The 20,893-nt window shown below is 40.5% G+C and overlaps 1 protein-coding gene across 2 annotated transcripts in view; it reads left to right on the top strand.

Annotated features, from left to right (window-relative positions):
* Nucleotides 1-5,602: 5,602 nt before the first annotated feature.
* The window catches only part of grin1b (glutamate receptor, ionotropic, N-methyl D-aspartate 1b), a 34,461-nt gene continuing 19,170 nt past the window's right edge, over nt 5,603-20,893 (top strand). Inside the window, exons 1-6 of one of the 2 annotated variants that reach the window (XM_048999368.1) lie at nt 5,603-6,135; nt 9,093-9,227; nt 11,578-11,754; nt 18,038-18,100; nt 18,769-18,866; nt 19,971-20,092. In XM_048999368.1, the coding sequence (XP_048855325.1) occupies nt 5,887-6,135; nt 9,093-9,227; nt 11,578-11,754; nt 18,038-18,100; nt 18,769-18,866; nt 19,971-20,092 (844 nt within the window). In that variant the 5' untranslated portion in view covers nt 5,603-5,886. The remainder of the gene's footprint in view (nt 6,136-9,092; nt 9,228-11,577; nt 11,755-18,037; nt 18,101-18,768; nt 18,867-19,970; nt 20,093-20,893) is intronic. The other variant, XM_048999377.1, reaches the window with a different exon arrangement.

The raw sequence follows: 20,893 nt of genomic DNA, 5'->3' as shown, positions 1-20,893 counted from the left end.
TGCCATGTCTCTCTGAGAGAGATTTGTATCGACTGGCTCCATCTGAAAGCTGGGAATTGTCACTTTCAGATTTAATCTCACTGTAATCTCGGGTTTTTGGGTCACATGTGCAAGCTGTGGCCGATACTCTGCTCTGTGCCTGCCTCCCTCTCAGCCTGACAGTTTGTTAGCCTGGATCTATGAGCACTAGGTTCCCACACAGCCCGAACACTCAGACAAACAACATGTTTAAAATAAGCTTTCCTGACTTCTGTCTGTGTGCCTCAGATTCAAACTGCAGGACAAGCCACAATTAATTTTATCAGCCTTTCTTTAGATATTACACCTTGAAATGCAATTCAGTAAATCCCTCATAAACCCCCCTGTTGCATAACTGTTGTCTTTTGACTTAATAACCTGCCTGCCTATTCAGCTGCAGTGCTGAAGAGACCAGCGACTTCAAGGTCTTACATGGCATGCAGGAGCTTAAGTAAGTCTGTCCTCTTGCATCTGCCTCAGTGCTGCCACTCAGGGTAATGCTGGGGGAGAGTGTGACAGAAATGTGCAAGAAATGTTTATTTCAAGCTTAATGATTCAGGAAATGTGTGACATAATAGTTTGACTTAATTGTCAAGCCATTGTTTCAGAAAATACTTATCTAATAAATCACACACTGTCTGTTTTTTCAAATCAACTATAGTTTTGCAGATAATCTCTGAGCCTTATGTTTAAGATTCTTCAGATCGGGAGATAAAAAGCCACTTTGGGGGAAATTAGCAGTTGGTAGCTTTTACATCACACCAGCTGGGATGTGGGTTTGAATCTGACCCCAATTCTCATAGTGACCCTGATCACTGAAAGTGACATGAATACGTGATAATTTACGGCGCTTTTAGACAACACTCACCCTGATTTGTTTCTGCGACAGAAGGGTGAAGTCAGGGCTGGTAATTAAAAATTTCACGTCTCTCATGGAGGTGATTCTCTCCAATTTCAGACCACAGGCTCTCGATACCTGATCACACGGCCAGCTGTGGTTCTTCATAAGACATGGTCCTCATTTGTTTTCCTTTTCTTTCCACTGAGCTGAAACTAAAATGACTGCTTTTATGTTCCTTTTCTCTCCTCCCTTCCTAGTGTCATGTGATTCCATCTCTACAGCAACTCTTACCTGGTTTTAATAGTAAGGTACTTAAATTGCAGCATGTGGTAAACGATTATAACACCAAAATACAAGTGGTTTTCTTTACATGCCTGTATATTTATCCTTGTTAATATGGCGCAGACTCTACTTGAACTGTTGCCTTGAGCTAGTTTACTTTGAATTCTCCGTAGAAATATGTATAGTATATGTATAGTAAGTGATGATCTGGAACAAGATAATCTAGAATAAGACGTGCTGTTCTGAGATGAGCCTCCAGGGATGAGGGAGAAGTCAGCCAGATCTGCTGTGAGAACAGCACCAACAAACAGGCGGAAACAGAAAAAAACGCAAACTTCTGGAGTGCTGCGAATTGGCCCTTGCCTATCACTTTGAATAGAACCAGCACAGTGATTCCAGTCAGCGAGGGTATGACGACTCCCTCCTCCTTCTGGCAGTACAGCCCGCCTCCTTCTCAAACACAAGATGAGAGGCTGTGCCTAGCTATTGCTGTCCAAAAGAATCCCACAGCGTAATTAATGCTAAATAGTAAGCGTGTGAGATATTTTCTGCATGTTTTTCTCAAGTGGTTGTTGCAGTACATCATAGCACACATACATATACTCAAGAAAGGAAGAAAACCATCCATAATTAATTTGCGCTAATGATCTAGTCTTAATTATAATTATCCTTATTTGGAGAATGCTTTAACCTTCTTCTTGAAACTATTTTGTTTTATATGAAAATATTAACACCTCTTAATATATGAAACATGAGTGACACATACAGTGCTACTGTTCAGGTTTCATGAGTAACTTTCTTACAGACTTACCTAAAAATCTTGCCTATCCCCTGTTATTAGCTAGTAAGCAGCTCTCAAAATTTATTGTGAAAAGCCATCAATGACCATAGATCTTGCTGAGGCAGTGTCCACTTTCAGCTTTTGTCACCAGTGTGATAATGGTTTATATCCTGGGCTTAGTCTTGCAGGAAGTGCTTTAAACCCCAGTGGTGCACGCCTGTGTAGAGCTGTAAGACCTTGCTGTCTGGCTACTGAAGATTTCCCAGACAGCTCTCAAATGCTGTGATGCACCTCCCATTCTGCATATTTGCTTCATAAAATGAATGATGTGCTAAGGAAGTCTGCACTATGTGGAATGCACATACACTCAAAGCAGGGCAGCCAGTGACATGTATGTTACGTACATGGACTAGCAACCTAGAAAGTGATGGATTAATCTAAAGTTGGGCCTTGCTCTTATTCCTTTAATTAAGGTACATAGCCTGAATTTTAAGTGGCTTTGTAGGAAAGTGTCAGTCAAGCTATAAATGTAAATGCAAGATTCACAACAGTTGAAAATATCTGTTTCATATTTTGGTATGCTGAAGGCATGATGAGTGTAGAACAGAAACCCCCACAAATATTACCTGAAAGAAAAATCCTTTTTCATGCTACAAACTGTAACAAGACTATACAACACTGGATTGTATGCAAGTGAAAGAGCAGCACAAGACAATTAGGAAGAAACTGTAGTGCAGTGGAAAGGTACTTTATAACAGGACATTCGTTGATGCTGGTGTTACAAATTATCTGAATCTTTGAAATTTATCCCAAATTCCTGTGACAATGGTCAGTAGGACAAGAACAAAGGCTTCCTCTTGACCAAGCCAAAGAGAATCCTCACGTGACTGTGTTTAGCAATGGCTTATATTAAGATCTGACCGGTGAAATTTACTGTGGTAATTTGACATGTGGTATGTACAGGTATACGTTTGGTTTTCGGTGTGGCTAGATGGCTTCCTTTTCCATTCTTCACTGGCTTTCACGGAATGTGCCATATGAGAATATATGCGTCTTAATATTCACAGATGCCCAAGAAAGGTGTTTTCAGAATATATGTATATATTCACCCAACAATTGAGACAGGGAATGATGCTGGGGAATACCCTGGACAGGATGCCAGCCAATCACAGGGCACAAATACACACACACACAGAGAAACTCTCTGGACAATTTAGAGATACTGATTAGCATAAGCGCATGTCTTTGGACTGTGGGATGTGTAACTGGGGGAAACCACACAACATGGGAAAGAACGTGCAGATTTCACACACACAGAACAGAAGTGGGATACAAACCCTGGAGGTCAGAGGCATCTGAGATATCTAATAGTTCCTGTAGCTCAACAAATCATTCCGATAACAAGGCAAAGGTCGTTGGCTAAAATCCTAGGGCGCACACATAAATTGTAACCCTTCCCTCAACTGTAAGTTGCTTTGGGTAAAAGCATTAGAAAAATGCAAATCTAATGAACCATGGTGCCACCCAAGTCTGATCATTTATAAAGTCAATACGGAATAATCATTTAACAAATAGGCCTAAATAAATGGAACTGTTATCACGAAAAAAATCCCGAAATATTTGCATGTATGTAATATGTTTACATGTTAAAATTAAACAGTCGATAAAGATATAGAAGACTTTTTAGATTTGCCTCATATTTTTCAAAGCTGCCTCACTCCTACCAGCGTTTTATTTTACGAGATGTAAATATTTTAAAAGCGTCTCATGATAATACGCTGTAAACCGGTGCTGTGTTGGCTTGTTTTATAACGATTTCCCGGCATTATTTATAACAGCCTGGAGCATTTTACAGTACCACTGGTCGGCTTTGTTTTTATTTGCAAGATTTCACATCTTGGCGTACTTGATTCCCGTGGATTTACTTCTGCTTCCTAATGATCCCGTTGTTTAACTTAGCATCTGAGGGGGTGGCCGGCCCTGCATTCATTGCTCCGATTAAGTGAAGTCTGAACGGCACTGCGATTATATAGTGCGAAAACATTAGATCTTGTTAATCCATATCTGTATGGCCTGTGGTAAGTTGATGCTGCGCAAGTTTTCAAGTTGTTGCAACTTTTAACTTTGGTTTGGTAGTGGAATTTTGAAGTATAGCTCAAATGGATAATGTGAAAGACGTCAATAAATGAGTATTACGTTTGAATCAAGGTACGTGTATTTTTATTTGTAATGTATTTTATTCAGATTTATTCAGATTAAAAACAGATGTGAGTACTTGCCGACGTCACGATACTGAAATGCCCAAAATGAAGAATCTCCGTGACTTTGTGAACTCGGGGGGCTGAGCGTGTATTACTGCTTCTCGGTGGAAACCCAAAGTATTAATGGGCGCAAAAAAGACTGCAATTTCTTCTGATTTTCCCGGGTAGTGGTGGTGGTGGGGAGGGGCCGGAAATACAGCTATTGGACATTATGTCAGGTATTTTTGACTGTACGAGCCCTAGCAGGCTGGGGTCCAGGTCTTCGCTGATCTGGTCAGCATGACTGCACATGCCATCTGTGGCAGCACTTGCCCATGAATGCGCCTTGTATAAATAAACACGAGCAGTTGAACATGCACCGATATGCATCATGGTTTTCAGGACTGTGTTATTTTAAGTTACATACTCGTACGTTTGCAAAGGATGGTTCAAAATATCTTGTATTTTTTTCCTTTTTAAAACTTGTGCTAAGATTTTTACAAACGTTAACATGGAACTTGTTTATTTATTTGCTAAATACAAAATTTGTAAATACAAACATTTTTTTCACTGTTTATAATTCCATGCTGTGATTTTTGAAAATCCTGGATGTTGGGTATAAAATCGTTAAAACCTAGCTTAATCTTACAGCCTGAGATGCTTGTTTCCTTGGTAACCAGGGTCTAGTTGAATTCCCCTCTCCATCTCATTTCCCCGTGCTCTCAGCATTGTGCTTCTGTGGATTTCTTGAAGAGAGCAATGTGTTTGTTCGGTGTCTTTGATAAAGAGATGAACAGTTGTATGTTGTTTTGCTTGAGATATTTAACAATGTACGTTTTATTTTGTACAGACACAGTCAATGTAATAGAATAATCGCATATGCATTTCTGCATGGTTGTGAAGGATGCCACGATCACACGCATTGACAGAACTAAGTTTGATAACAAACATTATGAATTAGATCTGACGTGCTTTTTGTTTTTCGCAGTAGATACATTTATAATTTGTTCTGCAAAAACCAATATATTGACATGCGTCTGTCATTTTCAACACTGAATGTTAATCAGAATCTAATTTACATGGATGAAATCGCATCTTTAAATATATCTGGTAAAAACTAGAAAGCAAATATTGTCATTACAGCAAAACTGACAGACTATTTTGTAAATATTTCTCAAGTTTAATTTCCATTATTGCGAGATCGTTGTAGGAAAAGACGAAATCGATACCAGGCAGACGCTGTACGGGCGCGCGCACTGTCGCGCGGGCACGGCTCTCAGCACCGTGGACAGCAGCTTATACCGAGCATCAGGTCACTGGCATCGCATCCCAGCAGGAGACTGGACAGAGCCCGTGCTCTCCGGGCACAACCTGCGAGTACGCGGACAAGACCGATTATGTGTACAACCAGAATGGAGGATCTAGGCTACGTCTGATAAGGAAAGAGGCAATCACGATACCGGAGGGGGAAATGTGAAAGATCTAAAAGGTCAGAATATGTGTTCACTTGCAAACAGCAGGTCAGGTTAAACAAGTGTAGACATTCCTTCGCAATACACGTTGATTCTTTCACATTCTGGCAGTACAGCTCTTCGTTAGGAACTGGAGGGGTGGTCAGTGAACACCAGGTTGAATTGCGTTGCCTAACACGCCAACAAACCAGCGCACTTGCAACAGGAACAGACAAAACCCCGAGACCTCAGCGCTGTTCCCTCATCTACAAGATGCGCCTTTATTTGTTGGCGGTGTTTTTCTCTTGCTCCTGTGCACGGGGCGGTTGTGAGCCGAAGATAGTAAATATCGGTGCTGTCCTGAGTCAGAAGAGGTACGAGCAGGTGTTCAAGGACGCGGTCTCCCAAGCCAACCAGCTCTACGGAAAAGATAAGTTCAAGATGAACGCCATCTCCGTCACCCACAAACCCAACGCAATTCAGATGGCACTTTCCGTCTGTGAAGACCTCATCTCCAACCAGGTAACTAAGTCTTAAGTCTCTGCTTGAACAAACACAAATTTTCTCTTCTGAAGTTAAATGTGTATCTCTCCAAGCAATGCATACTGTATGTTCCAATGTGAGGCCATAAAACATTAGCAGCATGGTTTAAGCAGACATATCATCAGTTAAACTAATTTGTTGCGATAAACATTGTTTCAAACGAATTTGAGAAGCTTCTATTTTAATGATGTTTTATTGATTTAGACGCGACGAGATTTAGTCTATAGCATAGCCTATATGGCAAGATTAAAGAAAAATTTGGTTCAGTATTGCCATTTGACCAAAAACCGGTTGCGTGGCAATGAAACATGGCAAGGAACAATTAAATCACAAATCGATAATAGATTTATCATTCATTCATGCAAGTTTCGTAATAAATCTCGTGTATAGACATTATTTCTGGACTTCACATTAGTTTATTCGCCAACCGCATTTGTTTCGTTCAATAAATATTTCAGTTCCTGAATTCAGCAGCGGGGGTTTTAATCCCGTGGTGGCGCGACCTGACAGCTTGAAAAAAATGCACTTATGACAGATGATGGGTTAAAAATGCAGTTTATTTTTCTGCATTAAAAACTCAATCAGCTGTATAGAATTGTTTAACGAAAGAATAATGTACTGGCATTATACACATGATGGACATGTCGTATATATGCGCGTCATTGCAGACCCCTTATGATCCCATGCATACACTCCCCGTCCCTGACTGTATTTACTTGAGGTTTGTTTGTGACCGGCTTTTTGGTTTCCTCGGAATTGTTCATTAAGAAATTATATTATATACCGTTGTAGAACAGGCGAGGTACCCAATTCCGCCAATAAATTTCTCATAACGAGATGGAAAGGTGTAAATATAGGCTAATTGTAATTATCCTCAAACTACTTTTGTGAGCACACCATTTAAAAAAAGTATACCATTATATAATGCCGACAGTCGAAAATAAATCGAACAAAATATTTCCACGATGAGGAGACAATACATTGATTTCTCAGGATGAAAAGGTAACAGTTTGCTAGCCGACAATTTTCTTGTAAATTTTCATTATTATTAGGAAATTGTAGCATTGCATTCGCCTGTGCCATTCATCCGTAGTTTGAATGCAACAGAGTCTTCATTGAAACATCTAGGACACCCGGAATGTCTGCAATTTAAAGCAGCAGTTTTCAGCGAATGCGAACGAAAGGACTGACAGATCAGACTATGATGTGTAGTAATATGATCATCTGATTTCACTGGTGTCAGTAGTTTCATCAATAACGTCATTCGAATGCCAGCATTATTGTTATTGCTATGAAACAAGCCATCTTAGGGAAAAGCGTGGGGTTAATAATGAATTGCAAATGTAAATCTATAGGAGAGGGAACTACGCAACTGACATAATTAAAATTCTGGATGAATTCGAGGTTCTAGAATATTATGGCAGAAATATTCTATGAAAGACATACTCAGTTTTTCCAATAGCTTGCCAAATACGGCGAAACATATTATGCTCAATTTTCTGAATCTTTTTTTTTTTTTGCATTTACTACGAGTATCACATTTTATCTCGTATCCAGTGAGAAGTCATCAAACCATATATAGATATATAAATATATAAAGAGCATAAGAAAAATCAATTATAAAAGCCAAAGAAGAGATAAGGCCCATTATCAACCAAATTAATTTAACTAATAGTTCATTATTTAATAAAATTAATCATTTTAGATTAGAATAAATTCTTTATTATAACATTTCTTAAATGTTCCAGAAATAATGCTATTTATAAAATACAGTATTCTTTCTTGAATGTTCATTCACAGAAGAAACTTGCCATTTAAGGCAATATTTAATAGATCATTTCTGTTTATACATGTAAAACCCAGTACATTTCCTAATAAATATCACATTAAATATGGATATAATCCAAGCAAGAGCGTGTTTTTTTCTGTATCTGTCATTAAAACTTTCTGGGGCTCACGCCAAAATGGCATGTGGATACTTCTCTCACAGGCAGTAGAAAAGCCCATCATTCAAACCTGTTTTGGATTGTTTTGGAAGGGAAGGGTGCTGCACGTGTTCTGGCTCCATTTCAAATTAATTAACCCAACTCAGTATAATGGGTTAATAAGCGTGTGCAGGAAGGCACAGGAGTTATGAAGTGAAATGGTTCACAGGCCCCCCCAGGCCCTGTGTCGATGTCGGTCATCCCTCCCACTGCACCAGAGGACCATTCAGTCGCTTTTGGTGCTTAGAAGCTGAGATTATTTGAGGGACGCCATTAACTTTGAATTTCATATCAGTGTGGATTTACTACTGTTTCTAAAGCAATAGAGATATAAAGGGGCATAATGAGAGCCTATCACATGGCATTATTTAAACGAAACACCAATTGCAGGAAGCAAGCTTCAGTGACGCATCACTGACCCCACACGCATTAGTAGCCTAAGTACTTATTGGGCGACGCTTTACATTAACTGCACCTTCATAATGCTTTTATATTACATTCATAAATGTTCAGTACACCTTCATAATGTATTCATTAAGTATTCATAAAACATTCATGAACATCATGCATGTAAACCTTACCATCCTAACATCCCTTAACAGCTGTAATATACATTAATGACAAGCATTATATAATAATAACAAACATTATTATTGTATAACCATGTAATGTTTGTTATTAATGTATACTAAAGCTGTTAAGGGATGTTAGCATGTTACGGTGTACTTGCATGCTGCTTATGAGTGTTCTATGAATACATTATGAATGCCTTATGAAGGTGCACTTAATGCAAAGCATTACCAATTATTGTGTCACATTGCAATACTGGAGTGTTGTATCCTGCTTTTTTGTAGTCCTACAGTTATTATTGTTTTTTTGCCTAAATGATGAGTCACCTTGAAACCTGGCCCTTGAATCCTCAAATCTCTCACGCGGCCTTTTTATCCACAGGTGTATGCGATCCTTGTAAGCCATCCACCACAGTCCAACGACCACCTGACCCCCACACCTGTGTCCTACACTGCCGGCTTCTACCGCATCCCAGTGGTGGGACTCACAACTCGCATGTCCATTTATTCCGACAAGGTGAGCTAAGACCTGCAAGGCGCACGCTCATTGGAGAAAAGTCCAAAATATTCCTGACGGAATAACATGCCATTGTTTTCCAGAGGTTGCTCATCGGTTAGTAGATGTCGGATGGGTGAGGGTGTTGATTTACAGGCACTGTCACAAATTGAGGTACATTGATTTGGAGAGGCACCCCACATGAGTAACTCAATCTATTTTTACACTCCTCTTGAGCATGGCTGCCCTGAAAAGCACTCTGTTCCCATCATATAGTAGTACAGGTTGTTGGGATGATTATTCTACATGGGAGGTGAGGATCCCATGGCACACTGTAATGGGAACCAGCATACTGCGTGGTCAGCCAATGAAATGCAATGTCATTCTGAAACCAGAAAAATGAATAAAACTCAGACACACGTACGCAGGTAAATTGAAGAGGCTCATTGACAACCGAATGTGCGCATGCAGGAGGAGTTAAGAGACGACGTCCCTGCTCAAAGCAAATGCGTCATCAGCCATCCCTGTGTGTCACCCACTGGCGTTACTCTAAAGAAAATGGCAGCAATGGAGTTTCTGCATAGCAACACAGGCCCGTAGTAGCAACGCACTCTGTCGACAAGCCTCCAGCTCTTTTTAATGATATGGCACCGTTGTGCCACACCTGTGAACAGCAGTCTGTGGATTTTAGAATCTTGATTAAGGATTCCTTCCCCTTTTTTTCTCAGGCTGATGCCACCTTGAACTTAATTCCAAATGAATACACAGTCCCTAGATCCTTGTCAGTGATGCACTGCCTAAATGCATAATGATAATTGACCAGCCATCACTGTTCGCTCCTAATACAAGGCACAGCCCATTTTAAATATACATGACCAAACAGTCACGTGTCTCCAAGGCATGGGGCTTTTTGTCACGTGCCTGGGGATTCTAGAAAAATTGCCCTTTCTGTGGCTGGCAAGCAGCATGAGATGTATGTGGCTCTCTCAGGGACTTACGTCATACAGTGAGCTTAACTGTCTTCTGCATATCTGTCTACATTTATGGCCTGACTTATGTGATTATTTCACGCACCATTTACACATTAAAAATAGAATGATACAAATTGAGTTTCATTTCAGTTGAAGGGACTCTTTAGTTGCCAGATAATCCAAATCATTTTTTTAGCTACGGCTTCTTATGTTAAGATTTTAATATGAATGGGTTAGGGTCAAATTTATCAAGCTTTAATATTTTTAATGACTAAAAAGGAAATATCTAAAGCATTATTTGTTTTAAACCCATTATTACTGCCCATGCTACTTTATATGTACATTTGTGTTATTTAAAAAAACAAGTACATATCTTTGCAACAGTGCCAAAGATCCACTCAGCCATTTCCAGCACCTGCTTCTCCTGTGTGGGGTTGCAGGAGGTCTGGAGCCCAAAAGATAGGGATAGGGAGCAGAGAAATAATCTGGATGAGACACCAACCCATCGCACACCATTCATACCTATGGACAGTTTGGCAACTCTAATTCACCTCAGCATGTGGGAGGAAACTGGAGTACCTGGAGAAAACTCTATGATGTAATGGGAGAACATGCATACTCCACACACATAGAACCATGATAGTGACTTGGACGCCAGTCCCCGAGGTGGAAGGCAACAGTACTGACCACTGCGCCTCCACGCCACCCCTAGTACAAAAGTCTGTATTTAAATGTAACTCTTCTCGCTTTGGCTTTATCCTTTTGCTAAGATATGTGTGACTGATCTGGTTCTGCTCAGCTAGGATTCTCTCCAGCTATGCAGCAATGTGTTTATTGTGACTGTAATTAAGCACCTTGTATCCTTGATGTGAAGATGTTACCTGTCACAGAGATAAGAAGCTTGTCGGTTGTGGATATTTATTCCGAAAGGCAAATAACTATTCCAAGATCAAAGAGTAGATAGCCACGCAAAGGTAGGTCAGGTGGAAGCCGAGTGTTGGGTAGAAATCAAGAATCGAAAAACGAGAAATCCAGCCAAGGGTCATACACTAGAGAGTCCAAAATCAAAACCCTCTCTCAGATTGCAACTCGGGGAGGAGAGATGAGACTGCAATAAAGTGAGACTCCCGCGGGTGTGTCTGACTGGTAATGCAGGACTGGTGCACCCAATCAGGAACCTGATCAGAACCATTAGTGTTGAGGGGACTAATGATTCCATGCACTTCAATCTGAGGTCTTAGATGGCATGACATTACCTGAACACATGGTCAGCAGGATCCAGCTTCTTTATAAATTCCCCTTCATGCTCTTGCTTGTGCCGCTTGCCACGAAGTTCATGCAGTCGTGGTAAAGTTCCTGATGACGCACTAACTGTCGCTCCCCGGTTCTCCCTCCTCCAGAGCATCCACCTCTCCTTCCTGCGCACGGTGCCTCCCTACTCCCACCAAGCCAACGTGTGGTTCGACCTGATGCGTGAGTTCCGCTGGAGCCACATCATCCTGATCGTGAGCGATGACCACGAGGGCCGCGCCGCCCAGAAGAGGCTGGAGACGCTGCTGGAAGAGAGGGAAACCAAGGTGAGACAACCAAGGTCTAGGGCTGCAGGCTTTCAGTGTGTTCCTGTGTGTGCGTGTGCGCGCGTGCATGTATATGTGTAATTTGTATTTAATATCGCAAAGGTCTTTTATGTATATAACTGTTTTCTTTTCTGTTATGTTAACACATCTCTCTCCATTTGTAACACTGGCAGACATTTCCTATGCTAAAGACATCAACACGTCTTAAGTGGCTATCTGACGAGACTTTTGTACTCTCTATCCATCTCACGTTCCTTTAGCCATTGTCCAAATTCTCCTATGTGTCAATCCACAACGGGAGCAAAATGACGCACTTAACCTGGGGCTGTGCAAAAAATCAATGGCTTCCAAATCTGACAAACTCCCTAACCCTCCTTTGACGCGATCCATGGTGTGCTTTTCAGCTTTCATTTCAAATTTGAAACAATTGAGCAAATTTTGGATTAGTGGCCATTACTGGTTGAAAGATATTTCTTCCATACTGTTAACTACTAAATGGTACCAATTGGTGTATATATATTAGGCGTACTTTGTATCGGCATGTTACGAACGGAGTTTGGGCAGTCTTGTGGGGGATGATTGGGAAGGTGGCATGTTTCTCTTTAGTGGAAGTGTGTCTGTGATCAAATGAGGTAAGACATTTAAAGAACTTGCATATTTTACAATTAAAAGGCACCACAAAGCCACAGCTTGTAATAATAACAAATCTTTAGGTGCAAATGTTACTCCAAGTGAGAGGTCCTCATGGGTTCTCTTTTTGCCTTTGGATTTATGCACATGGTTTGTTCTCCACGTTCTCCGCATGTCTATGTGGGTCTCCTCCTGCAGGATGTTACGAAAGGTGTGTGTACTCCGGCGGTCTGGCATCCTACCCAGGGTGTACCGTGTGCCCTTTGCTTTCTGGGATAGGTTCCAAGCTCCATACGTGGTTACGGAACAGGAATAATGTTGAGATTTTTGGAAGGGTCATGCTTTCTGGCAATACATGTGCCTATTGTGAGCCTGTGAAGGTGGAATGCAAGGGTATTAAAATGAATAGTTGCTGCCAGTACCAAGCCTATCAGTCATGATTAATCATGACCGCTGGCGCTTGTCAGTACTAACTGAACTGTAACAGGAAAACACAAGCCAAAAGGTCAGCGGAATAGCAACCAGGAGAGCAGAGACCTCGTATGTACACTGGAATGGATTAGCTTAGCTTGTGTTTTTTATTGGTTCTGGGTTTAGTGTTTGAATACTAAGCCCACATACTTTAGTTTTTATGTTTGGTTGTTTGTATGGTTCCTCAGTCCTGACCTGGATAAGCCATTGAAAGGTCTTTGGATGGGTGGGTGTTTGGAAGGCAGGTTATTTTGAACATTTCTGAGAGTTTGGTCCTATTGATTTTCTTTTCCTTGATGTGAATTTGTTGAATCGTCACTATCCAGGATACATGTTTGTTATCCCTGTGGCTAACTTGCACGTTATAAATGGCCAGAACATTTATATTGCCATATGGAATGGATGAAGGTATTGCTTTCCTTTTTCAGTTGTTTTGCTGAATCTGAATGCCAGATGGGCTTGCAGTTATTTGATGTATGACGTATGATTTTTACAAGTGATATGAGTCTACTTAGTGAAAAAGCACTTTAATATGGCAGGAGATTACAGCAAATTTTCAGTGTTGTTTTGTTTTTAAATTCTCTGGTTCAACCAAAAATACTACGTATAAATACTTTCTATAGATAAAGGAAACATGAAACCCTATTTTCATCATTTAAAATTTGTTTCATTTGATGGGCATTTGAATGGTTGAGATGTTAATAAGGTAATCAAGATAAATATGGGACCATCTTCATTAGTGTTTATAAACATATGTCTATAGCCGTGTTCTTAGTCATATATTAATGTATTCTGCAAAATGCTGAATGTTTTCAGTCAACACATTTTGATGTTTTGACTTGACTTTGTCTGTGTGTGGGCTTAAATGGATCTGAAAATCTATATGCAATGAACTGAAAACATATAGGAGCAAACGCGTGTTACGTTTGTGACTGCTGAGAGTAGCAGGTTTGCTAATGCATGCTAAAAATGGAGAAAGAAATCGCAGACGTGGATAGATGCACATGGGATAAACTCCGCAGTTTCTGTTGTGCATGCAGAATGCCTCTTCCATTGTGCTGATACATATATTTACCCTGCAATCCTTTGCTTTGTGCCCTGTGATTTCTGGGATAGCCCTAAAGTTCACCATATAATATACAGTATATGTGTAGTGTAAAATGTATCTGTATGTATCAGTGCAACAACAAATTCTGTATGACACAATGCCTTACGTGTGAGTGATTGATTACTGCATTTTTTACTGCATGTTTTTTTCGCCATTCTTTATGAGTGAATTTTCTGGACCATGTCATGCTGATAAGTATTATCTTTCTCTGTCATACCTTCAAAGGCAAAGCTACTGATGCAAGATTTTAATGGATTATGTTTGATACATTAGACTATAATTTTGATGGATTATGACTCATTCCCTAGCTGAGCCATGATACTAAGTTAATGAGTAGTCCTATAATGCAGAAGTAAGCATGCAGACGTGACTTCTAGGGCTGGTGAATTTGAGAGGATGTTGTTAGCTGTGTTTCTTAGTGCCTGCAGAAGGCATCTGTAGGTGTCAAGCCTGTTTAAATCTGCTACTCCTGTCGTGGCTGTGAACCAGTCAGAAAGGAGCGTTTACAAATATAATGAGAAGGAACATATGAGAGCCTCGATCCTAACCAGGGTCCTGCCTTAATGTGGTTTAAGTGCATAGAACTGGGATGGATTTTAACCGATTCTCTGGATTTTGGCTGCAGTTCAGCTGCACAGAAAAAGCCCTTCTTCTCTCCAGCTCGCACCCCGATCACTCTGCGCATCCGCCATGCATCCCGGTCTGCGCCGCCTTCACAAACTCACACGCTGCCTTCTTTCCTCCACGGTGTCTGCGTCTGAAAACGATCACTAACCCTGGTGTTTCTTTGCAGCCCATGTTTTCTGCTAAACATCCTATGCTCTGTACACTGCACTCTATTGTCAGTCTTGTCTTGGCCCTTTGACATGTTTACCTGCCTTGCCTATTCCACTCCCAGTACACAGTGTGACGCTAGAGGCATGTCTCACGTGGAGCATGCCCTGACGTTTGCATGCCCTGTCGGAGCAGCACGTGGCTCGAAATTTCCGACAGACCAGATTGACTGTCACTGTAATGCCATCGCTACCAGTCTGAGAACTACATGGGACACCAACAAGGCACTTGACTGCTGCACTGCAGCCTCCATTGAATGTCTCCATCTCCGGGAAGATTTGGTTTCTGTGTTTTTGGTAACAAAGAACAGGGTTGCCAACTCCCATGCATCTGGTGTGACAGTCAGGCTTTCAGACATTCACACTCATTCAGGAAATCTTACAACAAATGTATATTATTCAATCATAAACCTAACATTAGCTACATCAAAAGCGTCTGGGTAGTTTGCAAACCCTACAGACATAATACACAATAAAACTATTACAAACATGTAAATGAGTGTGCAGACTTGTCTTGAATTGAAAATCTCACACCAGCCAACTGACCAAAGTTAACAGCCCTAAGAGAAGAGGGCAGAATGTAGCTTTTGCTGTGATGTGAGGCTCGGTGTTTTCTTGCTATTTTGAATTTTTCACAGCATCTGCCAATTCCAGGGTAATACCACCAACATTTATATCTAATTTTCCCCCCAATATTTCCTGTAGCTGAAACTTACATAGAATAACACTTAATACATTGTAATTTAGACCCGGAACAGAATAAGTGGTTAAGGAAGATGAATATTTTAGCTACTAGCAAACTCAGGATTTTTGATGTGTGGTTTCCTGTCTGAAGATCTCAGCTCCCTAGATGTACCAGTGATATTCTACCATCACTGAAAGGCTGCTTTATGTTTTTATTGTACCACGGAGAATTATAAATCTGTAAGAGCTAGGGGCATCTTTTGTACTATTTTCATTCATATTCTAATAACTTGTGTAAATTTAAAACACACAAAAATCATACTACTTGGTTGGAATTTCACTTCAAAGATACCTTTCCTGTTTTATAATATAGAGATTGTGGCTTCCTTGTCTGGCTGTTCGTCGCTTCCTGCATGTCTGGGTTCACATGATCCATAGTAAAGGTGAACATCTGATGCTCCCCTTTAACCTCCATTCAAATGATTCTTGTCAACTTCTGAAAACCTTCCCTTGCTGTTGCCTAGCAACGTGGGGCTCACTCCCAGTCCTCAAGGTCACGCTTTCAGACAGCTGCCTATGGTCGCTGCAGTTTAGCTTGTCTGCCTCAACTGAATTGCGCTTAACTGAGTACTTCAGTTTAATTTTTTCAGAGAAAAATATGTTCCTACGACACTCCTTTGGCTTTGGCTCTCCAGTCTGCTTCTCCTTTGTTGATTGTGGCCTACTCTGAAACCAGGTTCTTTGCCAGCCAAGAGTGAAGCATCGCACTTGAATTACAATTCTGAGAATGAAATGTGATGCTTGAAAACTGGTGATCAGCTCCGGAACACACCACAATGAGGTCACTCCGTTCAGGTGTGCTGCGAGTCACAGCACATCAGGAAAATACATTTTTAGTGCAGATTTGTTCAGATGAATTTCCATTAGAAGCTAAAATGTTGCCTCCATTCCTGTAACACAAGGCCAGAGCACAATGAGACAAAAAAACTTGATTGCAGCTTTGCAGCCTCAGTTTTACTCTTTCTTTGACTTCATAATGGCTAAATATTAAATAGAACAGATGAAAGTATTGTTTCTCAGACATGGAAGGACCTTATATTATTATATATTTTATTATATTATATGACACCTAGTTTCAAAACAAGCACAAGCACTCAGATATGCAAATTGAGTGGGTAGCTGTGATTCTACAGTCGTGCTGCTCTATACACTGTGACCTGCCTTCTTATGAATAATGCACCACCACACCACTAGAATTGATTCAGATTTGTTTGTAGTGTTTCATGTACTGAAATTTCGAACCAGGTGGCCCCGCATGAAATGTGGCTGATATTATTGGATTCCGTTTGTGATTCTGACGTCTACAGGTTATGTAATGTCAGCTCCCTAGTACTGCCGGGCTTGCTTATTTTCACTCTGCCCAGCTGTTTATCGCTTTGTTGAACTTATTACTTTCAATGATAAGTGGTGTTTCAGGTGTTAATCAGGCGATAAGGAAAATGTATTCCGCCATCTGCAAGGCTGCAGCCATCAAACCTTGCATGGCCACGCCTAATCTGCACACTGCTGCAAACTCAGATTCTCACAGACGTGCACGTGTGTGCTGCAATCCAGATTAATACTTAGGGGTGGTGTTTAAAAACTGAAGACCCATGCAGAAATAGCATCAAACTAATTTCAGAAAGCAGTGAATAAAATTCTCTTTAAAATTTTCAAAGATTTTCAGCATATTGCTCTGCACACTTTTTCAAGGATTGGTTTCACGTTTGTATCAAAAACACTATTTACAAATCCTGGCAGTTCAGTTCATAATCACTCTGGAGAATGAAATGCTTGCATCTTTTATTTACAGACTTGGACTGTGTAAACGGGTTTTAAAAGGTTTGTCATGCAGGTGAGGAATGAAATAAATCATGTTGCTTTATATAATTAAAACAGATTATATGTTTTGTAATTTCTTCAAATACTAGAATGTTTCTGGTGATGTGTGGCTGCATGAAAGTTGTCCAGCTAAGTCCTTGTGTAGATTTAGCTCTGTAACAGAGTATCAGGAACCACAACTCTGACAATGGAGAAATCTTTTATAATGATGCTGTAACTGCTGAGTCGCGCAACCGCCGATTTTGCCCGCTGGATATTTTCACAGGAGCAGCTCCTTCTAAGGACCTTGCTCACAGATACAGCAGTGGGGCCACCAGCAACCTTTAAGAACAGGCCACCTGTCCTTCTGAACTGACCTCGAATTTGGCCGCGCTGCTTGTCTTTAAACAGCATGAGTAGCTGTAAAGCAGGAAACAAAACACAATGATGTGGGAAAAGAATGTACTGCCGTTCGGTGCCCAGCAAGAGGGACCTGAAGTGGTGTCTTTGCGAGCAGGCATGTCGTGCAGCAGGAGGTACTGGTCCGATTTGATGTTTTTGCAAGCCCCAGTGTTAGCGATTCCAATTTGAAGCAGGAAATGGGAAATTTGTTGGAATGCTTTACTGCACACCATTTTCAACTGTTTATAATATTCTTCTGTGTCTGCATATTTTCTCTGTGCACATTATTCATCAGAATAAAAACAGGAACTATGAAAACCTCGACCAACTGTCCTATGACAACAAGCGAGGACCCAAGGTATATTTTGCATGGTCAATGCACGCCGCCCACCAATTCTCTGAACGTAGAAATTAGAATCCAATGAATCAGACAAGCGCCAAACCTCAAATTCTTATCCTGATGGCACGTCTTTTTTTATGTTGAGATTCTTTTTTTTATGATTTGAATCGAGACTGTTTTTAATGCGAGAAAAAATGATTTTAATAAAGAAATGCCCCCACCTTTTTGTTTTTGTGAAGGAATGCATGCGATCAGAACAACAAGTTTGCAAGTCTATTCCTTTGTGGAGATTTGGCCATGTAGGGCAGGAAATACCCAAATACTATCTTCCACCTTTCTGCCGCATTTCTTACTTTGAAGTATTTTTCCATTGGGAAAAAAAAGCTCTCCCCTCCACCCGTTTTTTGATTTCCAGTTGCATCGATCTTCTTCTCCCTCTCTACCTCTAACATGCACGCCCTTCTTTGGAGTCTTGATAACCTTCAGTTTGCATGCAAAAATGCAGAATTTTTTCCCCCTTCCAAGTTTAAATTTTTTTTTTTTTTTAGTTAAAGAAATTCTTGGAGCTCTTTCCATTTTTCTGCCGAAAGCATAAAGAACCAAGCAAGGCAAAAGAGCTAAGCAGAGCATGGTTCAGGCAGGGTGCAAACAGTGTACGTGACTGATTTCTTTCACCTCAATCGCAGGCAGAGAAAGTCCTACTCTTCAGCCAAGACACAAACATCACTGCAATGCTGAAGGAGGCCAAGGAGCTGGAGGCCAGGGTCTTCATCCTCTCCGCCAGGTAAGCAGCGGCATTCTGGCCCTTTGCTAGCCTCATTCTGGGGTTATTTACACTATGGCATCCCACATAGTAGGGATGGGCTGAACCATATGTTTTTAGTTTGATCAGATTCCGATCGGATACAGATTTCAATACTAGGGCTCTTTTTACGCTAATATTTTAACCTAATAAATATATGTAATATAAATACTGATACTTTATATATTATTTTTTCAGTAAGTACAATTTTTAAATTAGGAAATACAAATGAAAAAAATGTATGACAAAAAAATCTTTAATCAGACTACTAAAGACATACATAACGTACTGTTCTATATCTTGTTTTAAGCGTTTGAGGCATTTTACAGTTCAGTTTGAATATCTTCCAAGAGAGTATTATCAAGTGGCGAATGATTAAAATGCTCCACAATTTTCCTCCCACTGGCAACAGCGTCACTTACACTTCGTTGCAATAGCAGCCACCCCTGTATTACAAGCTTCAGCGAGGGCACAAAACAGCCCAAGCGAGCAACTGCCCAGAACATCCATTGTTTTTTGTCAAAAATTTATTTTTTTGTTTTTAACAATGATTGCAAATCCCTCTTTACTAGTTGTTAAAATACTCCCAGATCATCCCGTCTTATCTGATTTTCTACGCTCCTCGTATTGAAAAGCGTATGCCCATGACGTCACAGCAGGCGGAATTTACTGCGCTCACACTGACTGAGTGGCAGCGTTAGCGGTCTGCTTGAATATCTCAAAAAATAATCTAAAATGGGAAAGAGCTGCTGTGTGATTGATTGTACAAATCGATTTAACAACAAATATAAACTATTTTTTTACAGGCTGTCGAAAACTAAATAAGTAAGTATTAGACGTTGATCGGTCACATATGGCCGATACCCGATCCGTCTAATAGGTATGGAATATAGGATCGAGCCGCCTCTAGCACATAGTAAAATTACACTGTTAAAATTGTTTATATGGGCTCAGCCACCATAAGGAAGATCGGAAGCGATTCGCCTGTCGGGGAGATTTGTCGACGTGAGTGTGATGAGGGTAGGAGACATAGCGGACCCTGTAAGTACACGGGGAAACGTCTTAAAACGTTCTTTCTGGCTGTAGTGAGGAAGACGCGGCAGCTGTGTACAAAGCTGCGCGACAGCTTAACATGACTGGCTCTGGCTATGTCTGGATGGTGGGAGAGCGAGAGATGTCCGGAAAGGCCCTGAGTGAAGCGCCAGATGGTATGTACCTTCAAGTGCTGCGGGCATGTTAGATGCTTTTCCTTAATCCTAATCCTGACCGTGACTCCCGGAAGTCACGGAAATGACAATTCTCAGTTTTTTCCATTTGAGAAGGATATCATCACGTCACTTAAAATGGCACATCTGAGTTAAATGATAATGTCTCTCAAAAATGACATTTCTATGAACTCTGATAATATATATATTATGTTTTAAGTCCTGTAGAATCTTCATTGTTATGTCTTTCATAGGTCAGGGATCGGCACCTGCGGCTCTTTTACCACGTGGCTGTGGCTCTTTTCATAACGATAGACAAATTGATATTTTCATGTCTTAACATATTATGATAATACTTTAGTAAAAATAAATAATTTATTTATGGGTTAATATTATTTTTCTTTCAGATATTTCTTTAGCTATATGCGAATGAGGCAGTCCGTCGCACGCTTCTGTTACGTCCTAACTGCATAATTTACATCTTCCTCAAAGTCATTCGCTAAAACAAGACTACCTCTCTGGTTAAATGATATGCTTTTGGGTGTTTCTTAAGCACCTGAGATTGGAATTACGCTTCAACGTTTATTTGGATTCCTAATTCTTTCATATATATATATTTTATAGTCAATTGTTATAACGTCTTCCCAGGTCTTCGTAAAAATATTTCCTCCGATTTACATATTATAGCCAGCTGAGTTCGGAGTGGTGAGGACATTTTCACTGCTCGGTCAGCAGAGTTACAGTACTGAAGTGGAGAGCGAAGGGCAGATGACTGCAGAGCCAAACAAAAGGAGGGATGAGACT

The sequence above is a fragment of the Brienomyrus brachyistius genome, chromosome 2, assembly GCF_023856365.1.
Source record: "Brienomyrus brachyistius isolate T26 chromosome 2, BBRACH_0.4, whole genome shotgun sequence".
Taxonomy (NCBI): Eukaryota; Metazoa; Chordata; class Actinopteri; order Osteoglossiformes; family Mormyridae; genus Brienomyrus; species Brienomyrus brachyistius.
This window is presented reverse-complemented; position numbering and strand designations above follow the sequence as displayed.